Source organism: Euleptes europaea, chromosome 10 (genome assembly GCF_029931775.1).
Source record: "Euleptes europaea isolate rEulEur1 chromosome 10, rEulEur1.hap1, whole genome shotgun sequence".
Lineage (NCBI taxonomy): Eukaryota > Metazoa > Chordata > Lepidosauria > Squamata > Sphaerodactylidae > Euleptes > Euleptes europaea.
In genome coordinates, this window is record NC_079321.1 from 30,931,518 (window position 1) to 30,957,715 (window position 26,198).

Sequence of the window (26,198 nt, forward strand, 5' to 3'; positions counted from 1 at the left end):
CCTTCCCACATGTTTCTCTCAAGTTAAATATGCACTTTTTCTCAGAATTAGCTTGCTTTCTTGATGAAATGTTGGTGTTTCCCATAACTGTGAAAATTATCTGTTGCAGATCATAGTGTTTCACTTTGAAATCCTAAACCTTTTTTTTTTGTTCATGTGGAGTCTAGAGCCATTCCTTTCTCTCCTTCCATTCCAGAAAATATTTTGTTATCTTGGACCCATGCTATGAACAACAATGGAGTGTGCTAACTCACAACAAACAAATACATGTCTCAGTATTAAAGATTATTAAACACATTATTAAACACATTAAAGATGTGTTACGAATTGATAAAGTTTCGTATATCAGCATTATGACTAGATAACAAATTTATTTATACGAGATGCATGTTAAATGCTTCAGCAACAAAACCATTCGGCATCTTCCGCGGTTGTGTGCAAAGAGTGCACCCTGCTGGTTTTTAAACAAAAATCAGTGAAGATATGAGGTACTTAAAACATGACTTGTATATTTAAAAAAATACAGGTAGATGTGCATAATTAAAGTAACATTCCATTGGGCCATCAGTATTATATAGGCATTATGCAACAGTTTCAAAATGGGAAAAATACATTTACTTAAGCATAGAATACATGTATTACCATCTTTGCCTCAAAGTCTTTAAATTAGCCTAGCTGTTAAGAATCTTTATATTTTTAAAGGGAGAATGCTACTTTCCCATTTCTTTGCCCCAGCAGCCCCCAGTGCAACTTGAAACCTATTTTTGAACCTGCACCATTTACTCTTTAAATGGAGAGCCAGCTTGGTGTAGTGGTTAAGAGCCGTGGGACTCTAATCTAGAAAACTAGGTTTGATTCCCCACTCCTCTACATGAAGCCTGCTGGGTGACCTTGGTGCCAGTCACAGTTCTCTCAGAACTCTCTCAACCCATGCAGAGGCAAACCACCTCTTAACTCCAGTAGAAGGCCAAACCCACAGGATTGTAGGGTTGCCAGGTCCACCCCTGGACACCCCTATTTTAAATACAGATTGAAACTCTCACACCTTTCTGGATGACCCCCCCTTTTTTAGATTATAGTACACCACAAGCATAGAATAAAGACAGAAACACCTGCTCTAGAAGCCACTGTTGAGTTAAAATATTTTAGATGGTGTACAACCAAATGAGCCATACTGTATACCAGAAGGCAGAGTGCAAAATATAATCCTCACCGGTGCAAGCCACTCTCACCTGAGGGAAAAATCCTTCTCAAACAGGGCCTTTTATAGAAAGAAATTAAATGCTTCTTAGCTCATATGAATTTCTGCCCCACAAGGACTGACTCCCCCCTTGTAAAATGCCATTTTTATTCTGCTTCTTTCCTCACCCATTGCCCTTCTCTGCAACTCACCCAAACACTCCTCCTCCAACTTCACTTCCGTTCCCTTTTCTCAGTAATATGTCCCTGTGCTCTAACTATGGTCATTAGGCAGTCATCTGTTGGCAGTCCCACTACTTCGGATGGCCCATCTGGCATTGGCCAGAGCCTGGCCCTTGTCCATCGTGGCTCCAGTTCTGTGGAACAGGCCCCCTGAAGAGTGAAGGGGGACCTTCCCTGGAGTTCTTCAGGAGGCAGTGCCAGGCCGGCCTGCTTGCCAGGGCATTTGAGGGGGTTTGAACAGCAGGCACCTTGTAAGGGGTGGAAGTAGGCTTGCCAGGTTCCTCTTCGCCATCGGCAGGAGGTTTTTTTTTGGGGGGGAGCTCGAGGAGAGCGGGGTTTGGGGAGGGGAGGGACTTCAATGCTATAGAGTCCAATTGCCAAAGCGGACATTTTTTTCAGGTGAACTGATCTCTATCAGCTGGAGATCAATTGTAATAGCAGGAGATCTCCAGCTAGTACCTGGAGGTTAGGAAAACTCTAGTACCAGGCTCACCAAACAAAATAAATAATTACACAAGCAAACTATGCAAACATGTATTGTGAACTTAAACATCTACAAACAAGTGCAAACGTCAAAGAGAATATATACAAGTGAATCCACAAGGGAGAATTGGAAAGTCTCTTTCAAGGTAGGTCTCTATCAGAGTAAGTGAAAGTCTTATCTCAAGGTAGTTTCTTCAGATAATAATATCTTCTTAATATATATCATTTATCTTAGTAGATGCAATAATAGCAGTTTAATACAAGTATTCAGTCTAAATGCACCAGAAGGCTGCTCAAAATGGCTACAGTTAAGCAGCCTTCTGGTGCATTTAGACTGAATACTTGTATTAAACTAGATATTAGCTGATGAAGCTGCAATTACGCAGTGAAAACGCTCGTGAACATCTGGACGGCGTTACTGTGGACCTTCTCCCCTTTGTTCCACTTGGGGTTATTATCTGAAGAAACTACCTTGAGATAAGACTTTCACTTACTCTGATAGAGACCTACCTTGAAAGAGACTTTCCAATTCTCCCTTGTGGATTCACTTGTATATATTCTCTTTGATGTTTGCACTTGTTTGTAGATGTTTACGTTCACAATACATGTTTGCATAGTTTGCTTGTGTAATTATTTATTTTGTTTGGTGAGCCTGGTACTAGAGTTTTCCTAACTATCCTGTTAGTACTAGTGCATATTTGCCTTATAAGTACCTGGAGGTTGGCAACCCTAGGGGGAAGGGGGGTTGAGGCTTGTCATTTTATCTTTGGTTTTAGCTGGGGATGTTTTAATTATTATTGTAAGCCGCCTTGAACCAAGAGGAAAGGCAGGATATAAATGTTTTAGTAAACAAACAAACCGGTGACTCAACCCCACCTTCCACATTACCCTTTTTACAGTTTGGCTCCACCAAATGTATTCCTGCTTCTTGCTGAGGCCACCTTTGCTTCATAACCATATTGTCCATCCTGTGCATCCTCCTAGGAGATTCCAAAATCCCTCACCTGGGCCCCAAGGAAGACAGCCCAACAAACATTTACAGGTGTGGAGAGAACATCAGGGACTAAAAAGGAGAAAAGCCTTTTCTATAAAGCGTGAGCTGGTTGGCTGTCCCAAAGTTACGGTCCAATTACAACTGCCAATCCCCTCCCTCAGCAATGCCTGCAGCCTCTTTCCCACCTATCTTCTCTCCCCATCTTCCCTTTTCCCTCCCTCATGGCGGCCTTCCCTCCTTTTGCTCTCCATCTTCAGCTTTTCCTTTTTTTTGCTCCCCCCTCCAACTTTAGTTCTCTTCCCTTGTCTCTTCCCTTTTCAGTTTGTCACTCCCTGCCCCCCGCCAGTGATACTAACCAAGAGTTGGAATCCCCAGTAATGTGGGTTTGCCTACTGTGGCTGCCAAGATCTCACAATGCAGTCTCTCAAAATGGCATGCTTTCCTTAAAGAAGTAAACACTGCTGTTATGATTTTTTTAAAAATAAAAATGTATAAAGAAGGTTTAAAAGAAAAACACTAAAGGAGCTTGAGCAGCAGAATGGATTGGAAGGACATCATTAAAAAAAACAGTGAAAAGGAACTTGGTGTTCATTGCATTAAAAAGGAGACAGACAGACAAAGAGTACCTGAAGAGAACAGGGATAGTTTCCCTGGAAATTCATGAAGTATAAACTGTTTGGAAACTTTCAGCATAACATGAGAACTGTGTTAGACTTTTTGTGCATGCTTGAGTTACTCCAGATTTTCTTGGGAGTTGACCCTCAAGCATTGGAATCTGTTCAGGCAGAGTTCTTCCACACGTCTGCCCTCCCTGTGTATTTTTACAGTTGTGGTGTAAGTTTATTTTCTTCTGCACATGGCTGAAATAACGAAGATTTTCAAGAGAGGGTGCTGTCATCATCAGTGTCATCAGAGCACCCCCCCTCATTTCTTTAAAAAAATGTCCCTAAAATATCGATATAACACTGTAGTTTTGTGATGATAATTTAAGCAGTTTCTCTGAATTCCTGGCTTTCATTTAAAAAAATAAAAAGTCTGGCAGATATATGTGTTTTTTCCTTATATGTCTCCCAGGGAAGGGACTAAACTTTAGCCACTAGAGACTTCCTTTAAATAAAAAGAAGAAGAAGAAGAAGCAAAGCTGGGAATTCAGAAAATCTGCTTAAACGATCATTACAACACTACAGCGATATATTGATCTTTTAGGGCCTTTAAAAAACCTGAAATCACTTGTTTTCAGGGTGAGGGGGAGGGAGTGGTTTAACAATAACAGTCCAATAATTGAAAAGTGGGCTGGAGGTGGGTGGGACAAAGAAAACGGACAGAAATATTATGAACTAGGAAAAAACTGACTCAAAATCGTCTTCCAGAAAAACATCGTGGTAAAAGTGGTCTCAAAAGAGTGGGAAAACCCCGGGGCCGGGGGGGGGGGGACAAACTGAAGTGTAAAACTAAAAGCACAAAAATGCATGCGGAAATCAGGGAATAAACCAAAGCAGTATGGGGCCAGAACTGACCGGGGGTGGGGGGACATGCGGAAAACAGCTTAGTAGCTGACTAGCACGTACTTTAGCCAGACCCCAGTTACTGAGATTGGCTTCAACATGAAGTAGGTTTGCAATAATTAAGTAACGGTGCAAGTTCCTCAGCAAGGCAAGAAAGCCAGGGCACTAGATTCTTTTCCTCATTCATATGGTAGAATAACTCCAAACAAACCATTGGCTTAAGATGCATTAAAAGACAAACTCAGTTGTGAAGGTAAAGATCAGCAGTGGGAGAGGAGACATCCAGTTTATTGCACAAAGTGTTGCATATGACTACCAGGCAGAAGTTGTGGATATACCATACAGCTTGTATGGTGAGCTGCTGGCTCTCAGGTAATGAGCTTGTACCCCTGAAGTAAAGTTTGCTGACTTGGAGAAACTAAGAGGTACCATATGTATACAATATTTCATGGATCTGCTAGAAGCATCTGCTTCTGTGGTGATAGCTCCTCAGCGGTCAGGGAGAATGAGGGTCCTAGAGAAAGGGGATGTCAGGCAGGTGGGGGATGATTTCTCAGAAGCTAGAAATTCCTCTGATGGAGAAATGGTATCCTTTTGAGCTGAATGTACCCCTCTAGAGCCAGAGGAGGAAGTTATTGGTAGGGGGAGATCAGTCTTTAGGAACATAAGGAGCTCAGTCTGTGATAGATATTTTGTCTGCATTGTCAGTTGGAGAAACGTTTTATGAGGTGGCTGAAATAAGTATTAGAATATATCTACATTGTTAGAAAGAGATGTGCTGGGAGCGCATTTGCAGAATTGTATTAAAGGGTTTAATGTAAAAGGGCTTTTAAAATAATTGGTTATATAACTAAAATGACTGCCATATTTTTATTTGTTCAGCATTTTAATTCAGCGTACTTATATGTACTATGCATTTTATCAAAATTATTTTTCTTAGTGGAATTTGTTATCCTTTCACGTTAGGGGAAGAGGCAGTAACTTGAGGAGGAAAAGGAAATGTTGCCCTCCATTCTTGCTGTCAAGCTATAGGGACACCAAAGCTCTGGAATTCTCTCCCCAGGGAGATTCATCTGTCACCTTCTGGACTTGGTTTCATTTGACATTCCCACAGTGATCCCTCCTTCCTGGCCAACGTTTTAATTGCTGTTTTTATGTCTCTGTACATATTTTAATTCTGTTTTTGTTTTAATGACATGCGTTGGGGAGTTTGAATTTAATGGTTTTAAAATGGGATTTTATCATGTTGTATTTTAAAATGTTTTGTTAGCCGAGTTGGTGGTCCTTGTGAGGGCAGAAAGGTGAGATAATCATAATCCTAATGCTGGTTTTTGAGACCAGCTTCTCTGCCAGTCACATGGGGTTCAGAAAACACAGATTGAAAAGCTTGCAGAGAACTGACACGATCAGTCTCCACTATATCTTGATCTCATTCGAAGAAGAAGAGTTGGTTTATGTATGCTGACTTTCTCTGCCACTTAAGGGACTCCAAATGGCTTACAATCACCTTCCCTTCCCCTCCCCACAACACACACCCTGTGAGGTAGGTGGGGCTGAGAGAATTCTATCAGAGCTGTGATTAGACTTACTGGACCAGCAGGGACAGCCTCAGAGAGAACCAGAACCACCTAGTATTGGGGTTTTTCAGACTATTAAGCAGAATGGCTATGCCATTAATCAAGGTGCATTTTGACCTGAAGTGTTAACTAATAACAACGGCCACTAATTTTTAGGATTATTTGTTGGATTTAACAATGGAGCCTAATTTGATTGACAGAGGGCTCTGTGCTCCTGTAGAATCAGCCCCTCCATTCTGGTGGCAGTTACTTGTAACCGACGCTGCCAACTGTCATTCACTCAGATTCAGTCGGTCAGTCAGTCTCTCTAAGTATCACTCTGTGTTCGCTCTCTGCCTCAAACTCTATGAAGAGCTAACAATGTTTCAGTTAATATGAGAAAAGTAGTACAAACCTCTTAAGGAAAATGTTGTTTTACAGAACTTTATAAACTTTTATTAAATACAGTTTTCTTCAATTTTAATACAAGTGCTGTTCATATTCCTCCACACAGCTTTTGGCTGTTTTGAACTCTGCTGCTTTTTACAGGTGGAATATCCTGCACCAAGTGAGTGCTGGGATATTGCCCCACATAAGGGATTGGATTAATTTCCATTCTCCCCCTACATTATTATCCTAGCAAATTCACTTTACCATCCCACCCCCCAATCACTGTCAAGGCTACAAAATGGCTTGTGTATTTTTTTTTTACAATGGACACACTGTTTTAATCATGTTGCCATTACTTAAACTGGTTGTTAGCTGCGTTAGAAGAGGTGGGAGGGGTCAATCGGAAGAATTTGGCCCGGATTCTTCCCAGCCCAGATAGTTGTGTAGAGTGACATCTTAGGAACAGATCCTTTAGTTGGCCCGAATACTGGGAGCGGGTGGGGACCAGCCACACAATAATCACAGGAGACAGATTCATTTAAAATATCTATTGAAATTACAAATAAAACTCTTCAATATGGTTCAAAGTACAAAACAACATTCAAAGGCATTCAACAGCTCTTTTATACATCACAGTGTTAGTGGCACAAAAATGTAGTTACATTTAAAATACAGAAACAGAATTTTTTTGTACACTAGTCAAATACATCATTTATACATATGCATGACTCCTCCATGCTGCTCTATACAAAGTTAAAAATATATCCATGGTAAAATGAATAAGGAAGGTTCAGTTATACAGCAGATAACCTGTACCTAATGTTCTGGTAACTCCCTAAAAGATAGATATACAACAAAGCAAGCACCAACCCGTGTCTTTGAAAAGAAACAGCAGGCTTTTACTTTGTTGAAGGGCATTGGAAAGAAAGCATGAAAGGAGGCCTTTGACATCTTTAATGCCACCACCAGCAGCAACCAGCTCTATTTTTGTCATCTTCAGTATATTCTTTAAAGGGAAGATCATCACATCTGGCTTTGTAAAACTAGCCTGTAGGGTGCTTTTTAATTATTATTAGATAAATGGCACATTGGGCTTCCTGTTGATAACTTTGTAAGTCTAAGAAAACTTCTGATACAGATGTTCCCCATCCCGTTTCAGTGTTACACTATGGGTTGGCTTGCCACTGCATTCTGTTCTACATGCTTTCCTGTTTAATTTTAGAATTTCTAACATTTTGGAATTGGTGTATTTTTATTTGCCAGTGTCAGTTCAGTGTTTTCTCTTACAGGTTAACAAGGGACGGCTCCTTCATACACTACAATGCAACACAAAAAGGGTCTCAATATAACAGCTTATTCTTAAGATCCCTTTTAGTACTTAATTTTTTTAAAAAAAATTAATGCACATGTATACTTGGTACCCAGTAAGGAGGGAGAAAAGACTGAAACTATGATGAAAACTGGAACTGAAAACTGTGATGAACTGCACATAAGCAGCAAATTGAATAGTCTGGAAATCAAAACACAGACGAATGGTGGACCCTTAACACCCAAATTTGGGTAGAAATTCAGATATGGAGAATTTCATAGGCTTCCATAAAAACAACCTACTTATTTATCCTTATTCCCATTAAAAAAAATTGTATGTTTTTTTTCTGTTTAGGTCCACATGCAAGTTTTGTGTTACTCTGCTTCCAGATAGACAGCTATTTGTGCCAACTGCCCTAGGATATTAAAAAAAGAAAAGAACTGGTCCAAATTGTTCCTGGGATACATGTGATTTGAAACTGGGATATATGTGATCTGAGCCCGACCTTTGGGTTGGGGGGAGCGGGGTAGAAATGTAATTTTAAAATAGAACAATGGGAATTTTGCATGGAACAAGGGCTTACGTTGAAAGTAAATGAAAGATTACCCTAAGACTGACGATTAGTCAGAAACACCTATGCAAAATAGAGTTTGCTTACAGGCAGGCAAACGAAGTTTTCGATAAAATACTTGCCGTGTGATGATGCTCAAAGCTCAATTTGACAGACACTCAGGGAAGCTGAACGTTTTTCCTTTTCATTTCAGCGAGGGCAGAAATGAGTAGTCCAGGGTCAGCTGGGAAAGAAATCTCACAGCTCTTACGATGAGATGTCAGCCATGACAGATATACAAATTATATAACCCTCCATTAAAAGAGAATTTAAGGCAATGTAACCAAAGCAAGAAACAGTACAGAAATAAAATACAGAAGGTCTCAGGAGCTGAAATTCGGTTTTGATCTGATAAATCAGAATTTCAACAAAAATGTGACTGTATGTGGTGTTCCCAGAGGCTTCAGACTTCCAAGTTTAAATTGGATCATGTTAATTACCCTCTCATTTCAGTGTAATGCTGTCATTGTTAGAAAATGTTGCCAAGAAATGGCCATGTACTGGTTTGAAAGGCAAGGCCCCAAACTTAAAACACAGAGTTATGTTCGATATACAGAATAGGAAAGTGATTTTAAAATATGGTACAACACTAGGAATCTTTCCTAGTTAAAGTGTACCAGTCATGGTTTTGATGGAATCCTCTGTGATATGATATAAATTTATCTTCCAATGAAAGGATCTGAAATGGCAATCTGACCGGAGAGGAGTACTTTGTTATGGGTAGTAGAAGGTTAGATTTGTTGCAAATATGATACTGTCAGATTGCCAAAATGCCCTTGAAGGTTTTTCTGCAAACACAAATCAGGATGGACAAACTGATACAGCCAGAGAGAATGAAGCAAAGCCTATCTTCCCAGGCCTCTCTGCTTCTGGCTGATCTTTGTTTACTCCCTTCCTCTTCTTTAAAGGGATAAGGAAGAGGAGTTGTCCAAAGAGACTTTGCTAATACTGCTAATACTGTAAAAGAAGGAAAGGGGACAAAGTCGTTAAGATGCAGCAGGCCTGTCTAACTGCAAGCAGGTACACTGTGCTTTCTTTTACTGGTGCATCCAGATAACAGTTTTCCATGCCATTGGTTGTGTGTCTTAGTTTAAAAAACAACAACCTGCAACTGTAGTCAGTCGACAAGTCTCCTGGAAAAATAAAACTCGTGTGTATTAGAAACGTGGAACACTCCAATCAGAACAGCTGCATACATATGCCCTGAGGTTTTTCCTAGTTTACCGCAGTGTGGCACACTACCTATAGATTTTCTGCATCCTCCACAGTTTCTGCCCGCTGTTCATAGTTTTACCCCAATTGACATCAGATACGGTATTAAGTCAACCGTATGTTGACTTCCACATGTGACTCCCTCCGGAAAAGTTCAGCACTTCAAATTATGTAATGGATGAAATGACAAGGCAGAAAAACAATCAAAATTTAAAAATGGGAAATGGATATTTCTTCAAGGGAAAAAAACCTCTTAATTGTCACAGTATCGTACAGCATGAGATATAATTGATTTGAAAGTGGACTAAATATTTATAATAACAGATCTTACATATAACCACTGCAGGCATTTTATTAGATGAAGCAAAAAAAAAAAGTTTAGAAGTTTTCATACTCAGTTAATAAGATGCAGTTGCTGACAGTAATATAAACAAATTTAGTACCTGGAACACGATCCTTCTCTCTGCAAGTACAAGTTCAGTGTTGCTGGGATGGACAGCCATAAGGAAACTCTCCTCCCATTCCCCAGATGGGGTTTGGTGTGCTCTAGTCATTCGACAGAAAAGGAGACCCATCACTGAACCCTCCCCCTCCTCCTCCAAGATCAAGATGTCAAGATAGTCCTGCCTGGGGGGGGGGGTGGTTTCAAGTAACTTGAGAAGTGGGACACTAGGAAAGACCAAGAGGAATGCATGAATAGATGAGAGATGTCCCATTTTGTGAAGTGGTTAGCGTGTGTGTGTGTGCGCACGTGCCAAAGGCCAGCTGGGTAAAAGGAGGAAGTTGAGTCCTATGATTGGCCTTCCCTGTGCAATCAGTTGTGCTCGAGTGGGGAAGGATCGTGCCCTTAATTTACTTATATAAGTATCTGTCATCAAGACAGATGTGCCATGCCTTGAATCTTCACAATATTTAGGAGAACATCTCTTTTGGTTTCAATAGAATGCTCTCTATATGTACAGAAGATAACCTGGATTAGAAGTTAGGTAGCCCTATTGATGTAGAAGGTAACTAACTAACAGCAAAGAAAAAAATATATCCAGGAAAATAAAAGAGAACAAGAGTAATAATTCCAACATTTTAAAACATATATGTTTTGAAAGTATGTTCACACAGAACAACTCATACAATGTCCCAAAATGTTAGCAGGAGCAATCAAATCTCTTGTCTTTCAAAAGCCAAAGGCAATGAATGGATGGTCTTTATGTATTTTACTGGACTGCTGTAATTATTGTGTGTGTTTGGTGGGTTCAGATATTTTTCCAGTGGCAATTGTAACAGAGACCTAGCTGTAACAAAAGATGCTTTTAAAGGCATACTAAAAACTTACTGATATTAAAATGGCAAGTGGTACTGAAAACACATAGGTTTAGCAGTAAGACACCTCCTTTGGATGCAATTGATATGTGAAAAGTTTCGTTTTGTAAGACAAACTCAGTCCCAAGTTTGCCAAAGGAGCCCAAGGAGGCAACGAGAAATGGCCAGGGTTACCTATGCATACATTTCTGATGTTCAGCTTGTTTTATGCCAGCATCTAAACACAATGGAACACCTGGAATGCCAGACTTCTTCTTGGCGCTGAGAGTAAACAACTATGATAGCTGCTGGATCGTGGCACCTCAGGTCTTGCTTGAAGTCAGAATTGGGTCAAGTAAGGCTAAACTCAATGTTAAGTGCAAGAAGGGGTGGGGAAACGTACTGTGCAGAACCAGTCCCATCTTTGCTCCAACTAAGTAGGCAGAGGATCATCGTCTCCTTTATTACACTTGCACTTGCAGCAGAGAACAAATGGCGTAGCAAGCAGAAGGAAAGGAGAAGCCACTAACAACAACAGACCGAAACCAGCAAAGATGCCCACGACCTGAAATGCAAGTACAGTAGAAAAGGATGGGACATTAGCAGTGCTCTTTTTAAAAATTATTTTATATGAGAGGGGTACAGAAAAGAGAAAAAAAAAGGGATGGGGAAATAAAACAGTACGAATTTTGTCTTCCAAGCCTTGACATGATTTAAGTTTTAAAAAAGAAAACATTGCCATAAATTCTAACATTTAACCTAAATATTACAACATCTAAAATTCACCAAAAGAAAGAAGAAACGTACTATCAAAATATTGTCGAAGGCTTTCACGGTCAGAGTTCATCGGTTCTTGTAGGTTATCCGGGCAGTGTGACCGTGGTCTTGGTATTTTTCTTGGTATACAGTCCACAATAGCCATGCAGATTAGCTTTGGATTCCACATGTTAACAGATCACTTCAGGATACAAATGCTCCACATTAACATACCACACCCTCATTAGCACATTATCTTGATACTTTTGCAGGACAATGACTCAGCTCAAACCCAACCCCCTTCTGACTATATATATTACTCTTCCAATACACTTGACACTGAGAGACACTGTCCTTCAATGTTACTCCTCTGAAGATGCCTGCGACAGTTGCTGGCGGAACGTCAGGAAAGAAAATACTAAGACCACGGTCACACAGCCCGGATAACCTACAAGAACCAAACGTACTATCATTTACCTCTTGCATTTAAACACCTTATATATTGTTTCAAATTATCATCTAATAAATCATTAGTTTCTTTGTTCAATAAAATTTTTGGTTGTCGCCCAAGAAATGAACATTAGCAGTGTTCTTAAACTGCTTCACAGAAGAATGAAGAAGAGTTAGTTAAAAAAATTTTTAAGAAAACAGAGATCCTAACTGTTTTCCTTTCTTTTGTAAAGACAAATCCAAGGCATCGAAGCATTTAAAACAAACAAACAAACAAAACCAGAGGTCCTGTTTCAATCCCACGGAGTTGTCTTTTTTTGCACAACACATACACATGAAGCTGCCTTGTAATAAGTCAGAAAACTGGTGTTTCAAGGTCACTGTTGTCTACTTTCACTGGATGCAACTCTATAGGGTCTCAAGCAGAAGACTTTTGAATCATTACTTGTCTTGATTCTTTTTTGGTGGAGATGCCAAGGATTGGAATTGGGACCTACTGCATGCAAAGCACATGCTCTGCCGCTGAGCTACATCCCCTCTCCAGCAATAAGGTCTGGGAAATTACACAGATCCCTGCTCTGAAGAATTTGAGATCTAAACCTTGCCAAAGGGGAAAGACTGCATAGACAGAAAGGAAGAGAAGACAACAGAGGCAGTGGGAATGGCAGACATGTGTGCCAATGCAGTGACTTGCCTACCTAGGTTTAGTTTTAGCGAGTGATGAGGGCAACAAGGATTAGCCAAAGAGTGAGCCAGACAAACTGGGTTTTGAGAAGGTTTTATTAAATATGAATTCTGGTTAGCTTAATGGAGAATTATTCAAGTTGCTGAGACTGCCAAGAACCACTTGCGTAGATGGTGCTGTGAAGTGTAATTGATTAATATGCAGACTCTCATAGAAGTAGCAGCATTTTTTGCCTTGGGAATAGCAGTACAGATGGAGACAGCGTTCCAAGAGGCTGCCTTATGTTTTGGTATAATATGCCCAGATGTATTTAATAATTTTTAAAGGCTCGGGGAGAGGAATAAATTAGTTCACCATCACATCTATGACAGGTCCAATTTTGCAGCTGGAACTGTGATGATTTTTGGCGTTTTGCTTCAGATTTTATGACTCAACCCTTTATTGTATCTTATCAGCAGGTGGCGCTGTTGAACAAAATTAATTATGAAGGATTCATTACTACATTATGTAATAGTATACTGAATATTGTAAGATTTTTAAAAATCCACATTTTATTAATTTTTTTATTTTACAGAAATAAAAAAAGATTTGACACAATGTTTCACGTGTGCTTCAACTCTCGTTCTGCAAAATACCGCTGCTTACCTCTGCCATCTTCTACCTTACATCATCTCTGAACAGTACTTATTTTTGCACAAGGAAAAAGCTCTGTCTTTTGTTTTTGAGTGTAATATTGAGCTTTACAAGGGGGAGGACTATGCATTTTGTTTTACTAATACTTTTTTCTTTTCTTCTGTTAATGCAAAATATTGTTTAATCGAAGGTTTTTTTCCCTTTTCCTTTTTCCTGTATCCCCACTAAATATTGAAAACCAATAAAAATATTTATATAAAAAAGGAAAAAGCTCTCCACTGCAACATGCTGCTTATTAGAATGAAAGCCCAGTTTGTCTTTATTTTGTTCAATGCTCTCCAGTGTCAGAACAGAGAACTCTGAAAGCCTAGTAAATTGCACAGCTAGCAATCTGCATTGTAGGCCACCTCCATTTAGCCAAGTTCTTTTAGGGTTAGTCTGCAAATCCTGTTACTAGAGCCTTGGCTACTTACCGTGAAGGCTTCTTCTGCTCAGAGGGACGAAGGGCATCTTCATTATGGGAGAAGGGCATCTTCATTATGGGTGTTTCCTTTTCCTCTTATCTCGGGAGGCAGGAACCAAATATTTAAATTTTTCTGACCTCTGAGGGTAAACGCCCCCTTGTGATCAGTTAAAGACTTTCCGAGCCTTATATATTTAAGATAGACTGAAGAAACATGTTAGTTATAATTCTATACAAGAAATAAGTTCCTAATAAACATTAACAATGAACCTTTAGGATAACTATAAGTCATGAACCAACAAACAGCGTTTAACTTGAATTGAATGTCAACTGGAAGTTAGATGTAACCATGATTACCTGTAATTTTATTTTATTTGTTTTATTTATATTTTACTGACGTCTGGGCGGGCAAGATGCCCTTCGTCCCTCTGAGCAGAAGAAGCCTTCACGGTAAGTAGCCAAGGCTCTTTCTCGCTCAGAGGGAGAAGGGCATCTTCATTATGGGACATACAAGAGCTGTCCCCCGCCCTTGGGAGGGTTAGACGTCCTGAAGTATACTTTGCAGTACTCGTCTGCCTAAGGCGGCATCTGCTGACAAGTATAGATCTAATTTGTAGTGTCTCACAAATGTGGACACCGAGGACCAAGTTGCGGCCTTACATATCTCTTCCATAAAGCACGGCAGTCGAAGGCTGCTGAAGTAGCCGCACTTCTTCCCAAGTGGGCAGTAACGCCCGCAGGAGCAGGTAGGTTACTTATTCTATAAGCCTGTGTTATGTATAAGGTGATGGTCCTACTAATGGATGCCTTGGACATATGCTTGCCCTTGTCAGGTGGTGAGATCTGAACGAATAAGGAGTCAGAGTTCCTAATAATTTTAGTAAGATAAATGTAAACAGGTAGTGCCCTCTTAGGTCTAGCTAGTGCCAGGCCTTCTCCTTAGGATTCTTGGGGTTAGTGCAGAAGATGTAAGCACTATGTCCTGCTCCCTGTGAAACTTGCAGCTACATTTTGTCCTATCTCAGTGATTGGTTCGAATGGTAGTTGTGTGAGTGCTGTCAAAACTGTGTGCAGGCTCTAGTTGTGAACCTGTGTCTAACAGGAGGAGCTAAATAACTGACGCCCCTTAAAAAGGCTTTTATGTGATGGTGTTTGGTTAAGCGGTATCCAGATACCTTGGGTACTATGGTAGCTATAGATGCCAGTTGCCTTTGTAGAGTGCAGGTAGCTAGCCCTAAGCTCTGTCCCTCCTGATGGCTTCCTTGTTGTCAATATGGTAGTGACGGCCACCGGGCTATAACCTAGGGCTATAAGTCATCTCCTTTCAGTGCCCATGCGGTCAGTTTGTACCACCCTGGATTGGGATGGCATATTGGGTCTTGTAGAGGGAGATCTTGTCTGTCTGGAAGTCTCCAATGGTTCTGTATGGACATCTGAATTATAGATGGGAACCACGGTCGTCGCAGCCAATATGGAGCTATGAATCTGACTGATGCTTTTTGAAGTCGTACCTTTCTCAATACCCTTGGAGGGAGGGGGGGAACCTGTACAGTAGGTCGTGTGGCCCTGGTGACATTAAGAGGTCCATTTGTTCCGCCCCCTGTTGACGGTACATGGAATAGTACCTTGGCAGCTGGTGGATGATGCTGGATGCAAACAGATGAATCTGTGGCGTGCCGAATCTCTGAGTAATAAGTTGAAAGACCTCTGGATGTAGAGACCATTCTGCCTCGCTGATGTCCTGTCTGCTGAGCCAGTCTGCTTGTATGTTGACTGTGCCCTGAATATGTTCTGCTGATTTTGATGAGAGGTTGGACTCGGCCCAAGGAAAAATGTAGTCGCTTCTGAGGATCGTCCTGATTTCTAGGGCACTGATGTGAAGATTCTGTTCTTGATGGTCCATGTTGCTTGAGCCATTGTCCCTTGAGTGTGGCTTCCCAACCTGATAGACACGCGTCCGTGAAGATTTGAATTTGTGTTGGACGGAGATACCAACTTCCTTTCGTCAAATTCTGAGACTGAAACCATCATACTAGTCTTGATCTGACTTCCTCGGTCAGGATGAGATTTCTGTCACTTCTTCCTTGGTATGTCTCTTTGGTACGGCCTTAAGAACCATTGAAGAGGTCTTGCTCGTAAGCGTGCCCCTTGAACTGCGGGAATGCATGCAGACATGTGACCCTTCAGTTTGGTCAGGGACATTAGAGAAGGCGACCGGGAATTAATGGCTTTCTTTGCTAGAGATGAAATGTTGTGGATTTTTGTCCACTGGAAGGTATAAGGAGTTTGTCAGTGTGTCTATGTCCATCCCCCATCTCTCTCAATCGTTGGGATAGAACTAAGTGGGTCTTTCTGAAGTTGATTATGACCCGTGTTCTGTTAACCTCTTCAGAACTCTCTCTGAATGATCTATGCTCTGCTAGTTTGAGCTTGCGCAAATCAGAATGTCGTCTGAGAAGGGTGCATTCTCACGCCCTCCTTGCGCAGAGATGTGACTGGTGTGTCCAGAACTTTGGTGAATACTCGAGGAGGGGCGATGATAACCCGAATCGTAAGGCCCTGAATTGGAAGAGGTGTCCCTTGTACGGGAACCAAAGGAAACAACAATGTGCCGGGTGTATTAGAATGTAAGAAAATGCTTTTCCCTGAGGACCTGTGTGACTGACTTTAGTGTCTCCATCCTGAAGCGCTTTAATGGGATAATCTGTGCAGAAACTTGAGGTCTAGGATGGCTTTCCATCCGCCGCCTTTGTTGGGAACAGTAAAGAATACTGAATAGACTCCCAATGTATGCTCTAATGGTGAGACTGGCTCCATCGCCTTGATGTCTAAGAGGCCTCTGAAGTTCTATGGATTTTTTTGGGGGGGGGGAATGTTGGAGATATTACTAGTCGATGTGAAGGAGTGTAAGAAAAACTCTATCTGATAGCCTTGTGAGATAATGTTTGTGACCCAGAGGCCTGGTTGGGAGGTGACCACTGACGGTGTAATAGGCTGAGCCTGCCTTCCACTGACTGGTGGCTGGCGTCACTGTTTGGTTGGGCGGTCGGGTTTATCCCCTTTATTGCCCTGGAAGGTGGAGGATTTTGGAGATTTACTGAATCATCCTCCTTTACTAAAGGAGCTGCGATTCTGGTTCCGGTGGTTTCTAGGTTGATCAGGTCTGTATCTTTGAAGTATGTGGTATGCACGAAAGGACATAGAGGGAGTGATCCCTTGGATTCCTTGCGTAGAAACTTGTCTTTGGTCTCCACTGATATGGGGACCAAATTGTCTCCAAGCAAGGTCTTTCCCTGATACAGGAAGCCCATAATAACCAATTTTGATCTATATACTCCGCTTGCCAGGGACGTACCCAGAGAGCCTTTCTGGCAGCTGAGGCTGTGGCTAGTGTTCTAGATGCATATGACATGTTATCTAAGGAGGAATCAGCTAGAAAGAATACCACTCTCGAAAACATGGATGACATGGTATCTAAGGTAGAATCAGCTGGAAGGATACCACTCTAAAAAAAAAAAACATGGATGCCCTTCTGGCATCTGATGCTGCGGCTAGTGTCCTAGCTGCATATGGCATGGTATCGAAGTTTGAATCAGTTAGAAAGAATACCACTCTCAAAAAACATGGGTACTCCTGTAAAGGCATTTCTTTCTTCCTGTGGAAAAAGTTGATATAACTTCCTAGTCCAAATTATTGCCGCTCTGTATACTAGGGCAGATGTGATAGAAGCGCTTGATAGTGAGTGCCAAGGCCTCTGAGCATTTATGCCTGCTAACTCTGCCTTCCTATCTGTAGGGTCCCTAATCATGGCAAGGCCATGTAACAAGGTTGAAGGAGTGAAGGCAGTGACAGGTGATTCTACTGAAGGCACTTTTAGAATTTTAGAAGCACCGATAAACCAAATATAAAGGCTTCCTAGAGGCTGTGGAGCATTGTATGGGTGCCATTGGTTTCTCCCGCTCTGCTTTCAACAGAGTTAGAAATAATCAAGCGCTGGCACAAAACCTATCTGGAGTCTTTTCTCCCACTCTGAGTCCTCTGAGAGATCAAGAGTAGCTAGGTTTTTATGCCAATGCAGAAGGAAATCTTCTGCGTTAAATACTATAGACAGTCTGGGTACCAATTGGCAATTTTGGGATCGTGAATTAGCTTTCAACGCTGCTTAGGCTGGCCAGCACGTACTCTCTTGGTACTACTTGGACTGGTGATCGGCTCACCAGGATCTCAGGCAGAGGTCTTCCACATCACCTACTACCAGAATTGGCCCTCTGCATGCCAAGCCGACGCTCTGCCATTGAGCCACAGCCGTTCCCCTGCTTTGGCTGATATTCTGCCCTTTTAGCAATCAGATTACTGTTTGTGGTGCTGGAGGGTGTGATCCCTACGATCCCTGTATGGATGGGGCAGGATAAGGAGGTTGTACTGCCCTTAAACCATCTGAGAAGGCGTTTTTAATCAGGGCGGAGAGCTCTGCTCTTACAGGAGTAAAACAGGCTGCATCTATGAGGGGGGGGGGCGAAGTCACCTTACCGGCAGTCGATGTCTCTGTTGATGCTTCCCGTCCTTGAATAATAATAGGCGAGCCGCCTGAGGACGGAGCATTGCGAGGCAAAAAGGCGAGCCGCCAGCCTCCTTCATTTTCCCCGTTTGTGCAGTGTGGGAGAAGTGGCTATAGCCGCTGTGTTCTCCTGGCTGCTTCCTGCTGCTTCCCGTCCTTGAATAACAATAGGCGAGCCGCCTAAGGACGGAGCACGGCGGGCGAGGCAAAAAGGCGAGCCGCCAGCCTCCTTCATTTCCCCCGTTCATGCTGTGTGGGAGGAGCGGCTACCGCCGCTGTTTTCTCCCGGCCGCTTTCTGTTGCGATCTGGCAGGCGCGTCTTTCAGGCGCGGCAGAGCAGCGTGCATTTTGCAGCAGGCATTTGGCGCGCTTGTTAGCGGTCGAGCCAAGCCGTTTGTACTTGCCTGCGCCGTTCTTGCCGCTTTTGCCTTTCCCTTTTGAGTTTTGGTCCTCAGGTCACCAGAGTGACTGTCCGAGGGTTCATCTAATTGTAGTGGTAAGGCCACTAGCAGGCTAGGGTCTAAATTGGCAGGCGCTATATAGCTGTCCTGATGCTGATCCGCCATTTTTTTTTATTATTATTTTTTTTTTTTTGGCGGGAAAAGACCCTTCTGAGGAGAATAGGCAGAAAATTAAGACAGTAAATAGAATTGAGTAGTAGATTAGTTAGGTTAAGTTTAGGTTTGTTAAAATAAGAATATTTTTAGGTCTAATAAGTAAGGTTAAGGTTTCTCTATTATTTCTGTAGCAGAGAGCTGCTAGAAGGCTGCTCTCCCGTTCAAGGCAGGAAATAGAACTGATCACAAGGGGGCGTTTACCCTCAGAGGTCAGAAAAATTTAAATATTTGGTTCCTGCCTCCCGAGATAAGAGGAAAAGGAAACACCCATAATGAAGATGCCCTTCTCCCATAATGAAGATGCCCTTCTCCCTCTGAGCGAGAAGCTCTCTCTTTTTTTTGCCCATCGAAGATCTTGCAACATGCTGGCATAGCTACAGGGGATTGCTGTGACTGAGACCCCTGTTTTTCAGGAATTCCCAGAGCACTGCAAATCAATTAGTCACCTCTGCTTTCCCTGAAAGGGACACACAAATGACTTTGTATATCTCCTCATACAGAACCCAAAGTTCTATATGAGCCAGCATGGTGTAGTGGTTAAGAGCGGTGGACTCCAATCTGGCAAACCGGGTTTGATTCCCCACTCCTCCACATGAGTGGCAGACTCTAATCTGGTGAACTGGTTTGGTTTCCCCACTCCTCCACATGAAGCCTGCTGGGTGACCTTGGGCTAGTCACAGCTCTCTTAGAGCTTTCTCAGCCTCACCTACCTAACAAGGGGTCTGTTGTGGGGAGAGGAAGAGAAGGATACTGTAAGCCAGTTTGATTCTCCTTAAAAGGTAGAGAAAACCGTCTATGAAAACCAACTCTTCTTTTTCTATCACCCCCCTACCTTAGAAGGAAGCAGTTAAAATTATTCTCTGATTAATTTTTATTTTCTCTGTGTTTTTTCTTCTTGGGCCCATGCTTTCTTAATTCACTTTAGTTTTGTACAAAGAATGAAAGGCAACAAAGACACCTGGCACCTACCTGTGTTCTATGCCAAATCACTGATGCCCTGGAATGACCCAGCTTATTTCGGCAAGGTCCTTTGTCATAGTGTATAAGGAGAAAATCATCCTATAAACCAACAGAGAATACAAAAAAATTTTTTTGGTGAAGTGGTGATTGGGAACTTATCCTTTTCAAAACAAACAATCAAAAATGTCGCTTAACCGATGCTGAAGGCGTTGAAGGCAATGGGCTAAGAAAGGTTTCACTCTTAGAACGGTACTGTTAAGACAGGGTTGCCAGGGAGGCCTTAAGTGGTGTTTTCCCTTGGCTTTTCAGCAGACTATCAAAAGTAAACGGTGATGATCATTGTGGGATGTGGATGCCACTAAGTGCCAAAAGTAGGGGGATTTTGGCACCATGATGCCTCCCACGCTGGAGTGACCTGGCTTGGCATAGCTTTCACTCCTATGCAAGTTGAAATGACATCACTGCGTTGGCTGCTGATTCACAGGGAGCCAGGCTGCAGCTCAGGGATGTGGCTTGCAGAGCTACACGCTCTTGCCACAGACTCTGAATTCAGTATTATACAGTGCTTCTCTTTTTCAAAAGATTTGCTTGAAAATCAGTCAACTGAAATGAAAAAAAAAACCCCATGAGAATGAACATAAGCATACATGCTAGTCTTGGTACCCATTGGAAGACTATAGGCACAGGGTTCCAGACAAGTATACTGGACAAGAATGTGCAAGCAGCATGGCTGTACTATTTATTTGTTCAAAAAAAATGTGTTTTGCCTTTCCACCCAAACAGGGTTCTCTAAGGTGGCAAACCTCAAAATATTTCAACATTTTAAACACTTAAAAGACATGAAAACAGCATTTAATGTGAAGTATATACAGGTTGAGTATCCCTCATCCAGTCACCCTGGGACCAGAAGTGGTCTGTATTTTGGATCTGTCCGGATTTAGGATCTGAAGTTTGCCTGTGGTGGGGAGGGAAGCTAAACTGAAGTCTAGGCTCGCTCATAGTGTGCCCAGACTTCAGTTTAACTTCCCTCCCCGCCACAGTCAAACGTCAGCTGAGAGGGGGGTGCTAAACTGATGTCTGGGCGTGCTGCGAGCAAGCCTAGACTTCAGTTTAGCGTCCCTCCTTACAGGAGCTCAATGGCAGCGGGGAAACTAAAGTGAGATCCCTGCTGTCCAGCTTCTCTGGACTTTGAAGAGGCCCGGAAGTGGGGATCTGCCTGTATGTTCATTCAAAAGGTCCGGATTTAGGGTCAGTCCGGATTTTGGATGTCCAGATACAGGATACTCAACCTATAAAAAAATATTTAAACAATTTTATAAAGACATATAAGCACACAACACATATCACACCAAACCAGGGAGGAGGGCCAATAACAGTTAATGGGGGTACGCCATACTGAAATAAAACAATCTTCACCTGCTGGTAGCAGGCAACACTATAAAGAGACAGATTAATCTCCCTGGGGAGGGAGTTCCAAAGTTTGGATGCCTTATTTTGGCTTTTGCCGTAAATAAATTTATTCATTCAAAGTTTGGGTGCCATGACCAAGAAGGCCCTTTATTGGGTTGCCACTCATCTAGTCTCAGTTGGCGGGAGCACCTGAAGTGGGGCCTCCAAAGATGACTGGAGTGGATGGGGAGGTTCATATGAGAAAATGTAGTACACAGTACACACACACTTTGTAATGACACACCATGTTCTTGCTGGGAAAAGCAATTTGGCCAAAACGAAGGTGAGAGGCATTCTGTCCCAGTGTGACCAGCAAACTCTCCAGAATAGTCTATGAAATCCTTCACCTGTGTACCTTTTATTGAGATAATGCTTCCATCTGTTGGCAATCCTGTGATGTTATTGTAATGAGCATTCATTATTTATGTAGCTGAGCAATCAGTATTTATGTAGCTGATTGTATCTGCCAAGACAATCTGATATCTAGCATTTGTTAACTTTGAGGCATTTGTTAGTTCTTTGTAGTTTTTAAACATCCAATCAACATGCAATTTAGAATGTGTTCAATTTGCAAGGGCATTTTCTATCCGTTATTGGCATAATGTATAATAATCTCTTCATCTCAAACTCAGCTTTGCAAAGTATACTCACATCAAGCGATTCCAAACAGTACCAACAAAAGGCATGTTTACAGTTTTTACACATCATTTGAGCACAGCCTTCATCCCGTTCGATATAAACCTTGCATTTGGGGCAGCGTTTGATTGGAGCATCATCTTCTTCCATTTTAAAAACAGAGCTGAAAGAGACATTTTGATATTAGATAGATAGATAGATAATTTATATATATATATACTGCTTTTCTAGTGTTCAAAAGAAGTTACATAAAGTATTGTCAAAATACATTAAAAAGTATCAAAAACAAATACCATGCTGAAAGCAATATTGGGTTTTGGCACAGAAACTGGCTTGCCACCCTGATGGGAAGACCTATATCAGATTACTGGTGTGTTTTTATTCATTGTCTGCTTAGCTTTGTTTTATTGTTGTGAGCTGCCTTGAGTAGACCTGGAGAAGCGTCATACAAATTTTCTAAATAAATAAAATGAGAGATGCAGGAAAAATGCTACACTGCTGGTTCTCCAGGATCTCTTGGCAGGTTTCAAGGGCACTGACCATGTTATCCTTTTGGACCAGCAGGATGAGATGTGAACTGGGGGTACCATGGGGGTACTGTGGGTCCACTCCTAGCTGATCAGTTGGTCATTTGGAGAAAAGTGTTGTCACTATGCCGATGACACCCAGCTCTACTTCCTTTTTTCCCATCGGGATCCAAGTGAGACAGTGGATGTCCTGGAGCCCATAGCGGGCAGGATGAGGGCTAACAAATTGAAACTGAGCCCAGGTAAGACTTCCTCCAACTTGGGGCTCTTCAATTGGAAGAAGAACCACTTAAGAGGGAGCCAGTGTGGTGTAGTGGATAAGAGTGGTGGTTTGGAGCAGTGGCCTCTGATCTGGAGAACCGGGTTCGATTCCCCACTCCTCCACATGAGTGGCAGAGGCTAATCTGGTGAACTGGATTTGTTTCCCCACTCCTCCACACGAAGCCAGCTGGGTGACCTTGGGCTAGTCACATTCTCTCAGCCCCACCTACCTCACAGGGTATCTGTTGTGGGGAGGGGAAAGGAAGATGATTGTAAGCCGGTTGGATTCTCCCTTAAGTGGCAGAGAAAGTCAGCATATAAAAAACCAACTCTTCTTCTTCAGTTGGAAGGACAGCCCTTGGAGGTTGATTGGATTGGCCCCATTATAATGTTTCTCATAATTTGATGTTTTTTACTGGAATTTTAATTTGTTTTAATGTGTTACCTGCCCTAGCTACCAGGGTGGTTTTGTTTTGTTTTTGCTTGAAAGATTAAAATACTTAAAGTACAATAACAGAATAATCGTAATGAACAATTTAAAATGGCCAAGCACACTCAACTCATTTGCCAAATGCTTACTAAAATTAAAAAAATGCCTTCCATCCGCTCCAGAAAAAAACAGCCCCCCTTATCTTTTCAGGACAATGGTGCCATTAAATAGGAGTTGCCATAGAAAAAGCCCAAACCCTCAGCCTCCACTGACTGAGTGATGTGAACACCAGCAGGCCATGCCATTCTGACCTAAGGCAGCCATTGGGTACTAATGGAGGAGAGATGTTCCTTCAAGTATGTGGCTACAAAGGAATTTGAAGGTGAAAATCAGCACCCTGAATTAAGCTCTGAAGGAAGTATGCAATCAGGGAAGCTGACATAAAAGAGTCTGGATGTGCACCTGCTTATCTGACTCGATGCAAATATATGGCTCGCATTCGCAAGTTCCCAAGCTGAGTTCACGAAAAGCACTACAAAGAGTACTTTGCTGCAGTCAAGCCTGAAGCTGTCTGGTTGCAGGGAAAGTGAGTTGACTCTTTTTTCAAAAAGTAGTATCTAATTTGGCCCAAGACTGTCACTGTCACCCTGTGCTGAGGATCAGTAACGTACAGGATGATAAATAGGCCAGTTGTTCAGATTGCTTTGGGCTCTTTCTGGTGTCATGTTTAGGTGCACGGAATCTGCTGCTTTGTAACTCCTATGTTGCTCGATAAAGTCAGAAGGCTGCGGTCACATGGGAGGTGACTGTGGTCACATGAGGATCCTTCCCGTGCCACAGCTGATCTTTTGTGGAACTGAATGGCACCGTGATGGAGCAAAGCCAAAGCATAATCTACTCTTGAGTTACGGCAAACCAGATGTTACCAAGTAGAAGTATTACAACAGGTAACAGCACTGAGAGGCAACACCTTATTCCAGGCCCTGACAAGCTTTCTTTGTTGGCCCTTTGTATTCCAGGCCCTGACAAGCAAGTGTTGTAGCGTATAAATAAATATGGGGTAAACCTGGTTGTCAGCGTAACAGAAAGCTAGCCTCTGCCCCTCACCTAAATAAGCTTTGTACTTCTAATGAGACTCACCCAAGAGGCACTTACAGTAAATGACTGCTGAAAATATTTGCCATCACAATTAAATTTCTAGGCACCATGGCGCCCTGACTCCTGGATGCCAAGCCCTGCCGTATTCCTTCCACAAACCTGGGAAAAACATGGCTTATGTTTGGCTTCAGAACCAAGACATCTTACCTGCAGTGGTTGAGGTACATCTACTTTTCTATAACAGAAGGGGAGGGGAAAGTAATAAATAAAAGTTGGCAAGTGACTAGGGTTGCCAAACTCCAGGTAGTAGCTGGAGATCTCCTGCTATTACAACTGCTCTCCAGCCGTTAGAGATCAGTTCACCTGGAGAAAATGGCTGCTTTGGCAATTGGACTCTATGGCATTGATGTCCCTCCCCTGCCCTAACACCACCCTCCTCAGGCTCCACCCCCAAAATTTCCAAGTATTTCCTGACCCGGAGCTGGCAACCCTACTAGTGACACACCCAAGAGAGTGTTGGGGAAAAGGGAAATGTTGCTACTCAACGTGTTAGGAACTATGCCTACATTACTTAGTAATTCCCGTACCTGGTTTCCCCTGGGAGGAAGGTGATTGGCATGTTCTCTTGACAACCTTGCCCTGGATGCCAATGGGATTTGCACGCTGAACAGAATTCTATGTCACACGATTGGCATTGTACCAGTTGGGGATTCTGAGGTCCTGTTTCTTGAAGCTGGCAAACTGCTTGGCAGGATGAAGAAGGGCACCACGTCCGACAGGGATCCAGGAGCACCTCTGTATGGGAATCCAAATTAATGGCAAACGTTTAGATGCAGAACTGTTTTAGAATCACAACAATCCATACAGGGTGGCTTGGCACACCACTAGATTTCTCAATACAATGTGTGTGGAAGTGGAAGTGATGTGAAAATTCTAGTTGGGTTTATATGGAAAAGCAAAGGAGCAGGGAATATGTATCACTTTTGGTTTCTGGCCAGGTTTCTCTCCCCCGCCCCATCTTTCATAACACCACATTCAAATCAACGACCTGTGATATGGATACCAGTTTTATGGATGGCCTGAGATGCCTTTGGGAACGTCCACAAACAACACTAAGACTGTCACCGAAGACCAAAAGCAAAATTCTGAATCTTGGTAATGCAACATAAAAAAACAACCAAAAAGTGTTTTAAGTCAAAAGTACACTTTGTGCAATTAAAGGAAATGCAAATACTTAGACAATTCAACAAGACATAAAAAGCCCTGGCTTAAGTTAGACATGATTGATCCCCACAGAAAAGTAGATTGTAAATAAATTATTTTCTGTTCTTTTCAATGGGAATTGGCCACTACTAGTTATAGCAGGATTGGAGCCCTACATGACCTTTTGTGGAAATTCAATCAGCTGGATATAACACGTCATTTCGATATACAATGATACCTGGAATTAAACTAACACAAAATTGCACCCCTAAAAATGAACACATTTCTTTAAACACTGTGATATTACAATCCTATATAGAATTCAGTGACATAAATTCGACAAGTGTGGTGCAGTTTTTATAGAGTACTGGACTAAGACTTAGGAGAGACAGGTTCAAATCTCCACTTAGCCATAAAGTTAATTGGGTGATCTTGGACAAGTCTCCCTCTCTCAGTCTAACGTACCACATAGGGCTGTTGTGAGTATAAAATGGAAGGGGGAGAATCATGTAATCTGTCCAGAGCTCCTTGGAGAAAGGTTGGGATTTTTTAAAAAATGTGACTGATACGTCTAACGTTGTGCTGGCTTCTGGCTTGTGTTTGTGAATATACATTAAAGGTAGTTAAAATAAAACAGGAAGCAATACCCCCTTCTCTCTGTGCCCACAATGGGATTCTGTGACCAATACTTTTAC

General features: G+C 42.1%; 1 protein-coding gene across 2 annotated transcripts in view; it reads right to left on the reverse strand.

The window, feature by feature from the left end:
- Positions 1 to 11,191: 11,191 nt before the first annotated feature.
- The window catches only part of RNF144A (ring finger protein 144A), a 34,020-nt gene continuing 19,013 nt past the window's right edge, over positions 11,192 to 26,198 (reverse strand). For both annotated transcript variants that reach the window (XM_056856615.1, XM_056856614.1), the window contains 4 exons: positions 24,888 to 25,095; positions 22,000 to 22,147; positions 19,909 to 19,998; positions 11,192 to 11,342 (listed from right to left, as the gene is read on the reverse strand). In XM_056856615.1, the coding sequence (XP_056712593.1) occupies positions 11,211 to 11,342; positions 19,909 to 19,998; positions 22,000 to 22,147; positions 24,888 to 25,095 (578 nt within the window). In that variant the 3' untranslated portion in view covers positions 11,192 to 11,210. The remainder of the gene's footprint in view (positions 11,343 to 19,908; positions 19,999 to 21,999; positions 22,148 to 24,887; positions 25,096 to 26,198) is intronic.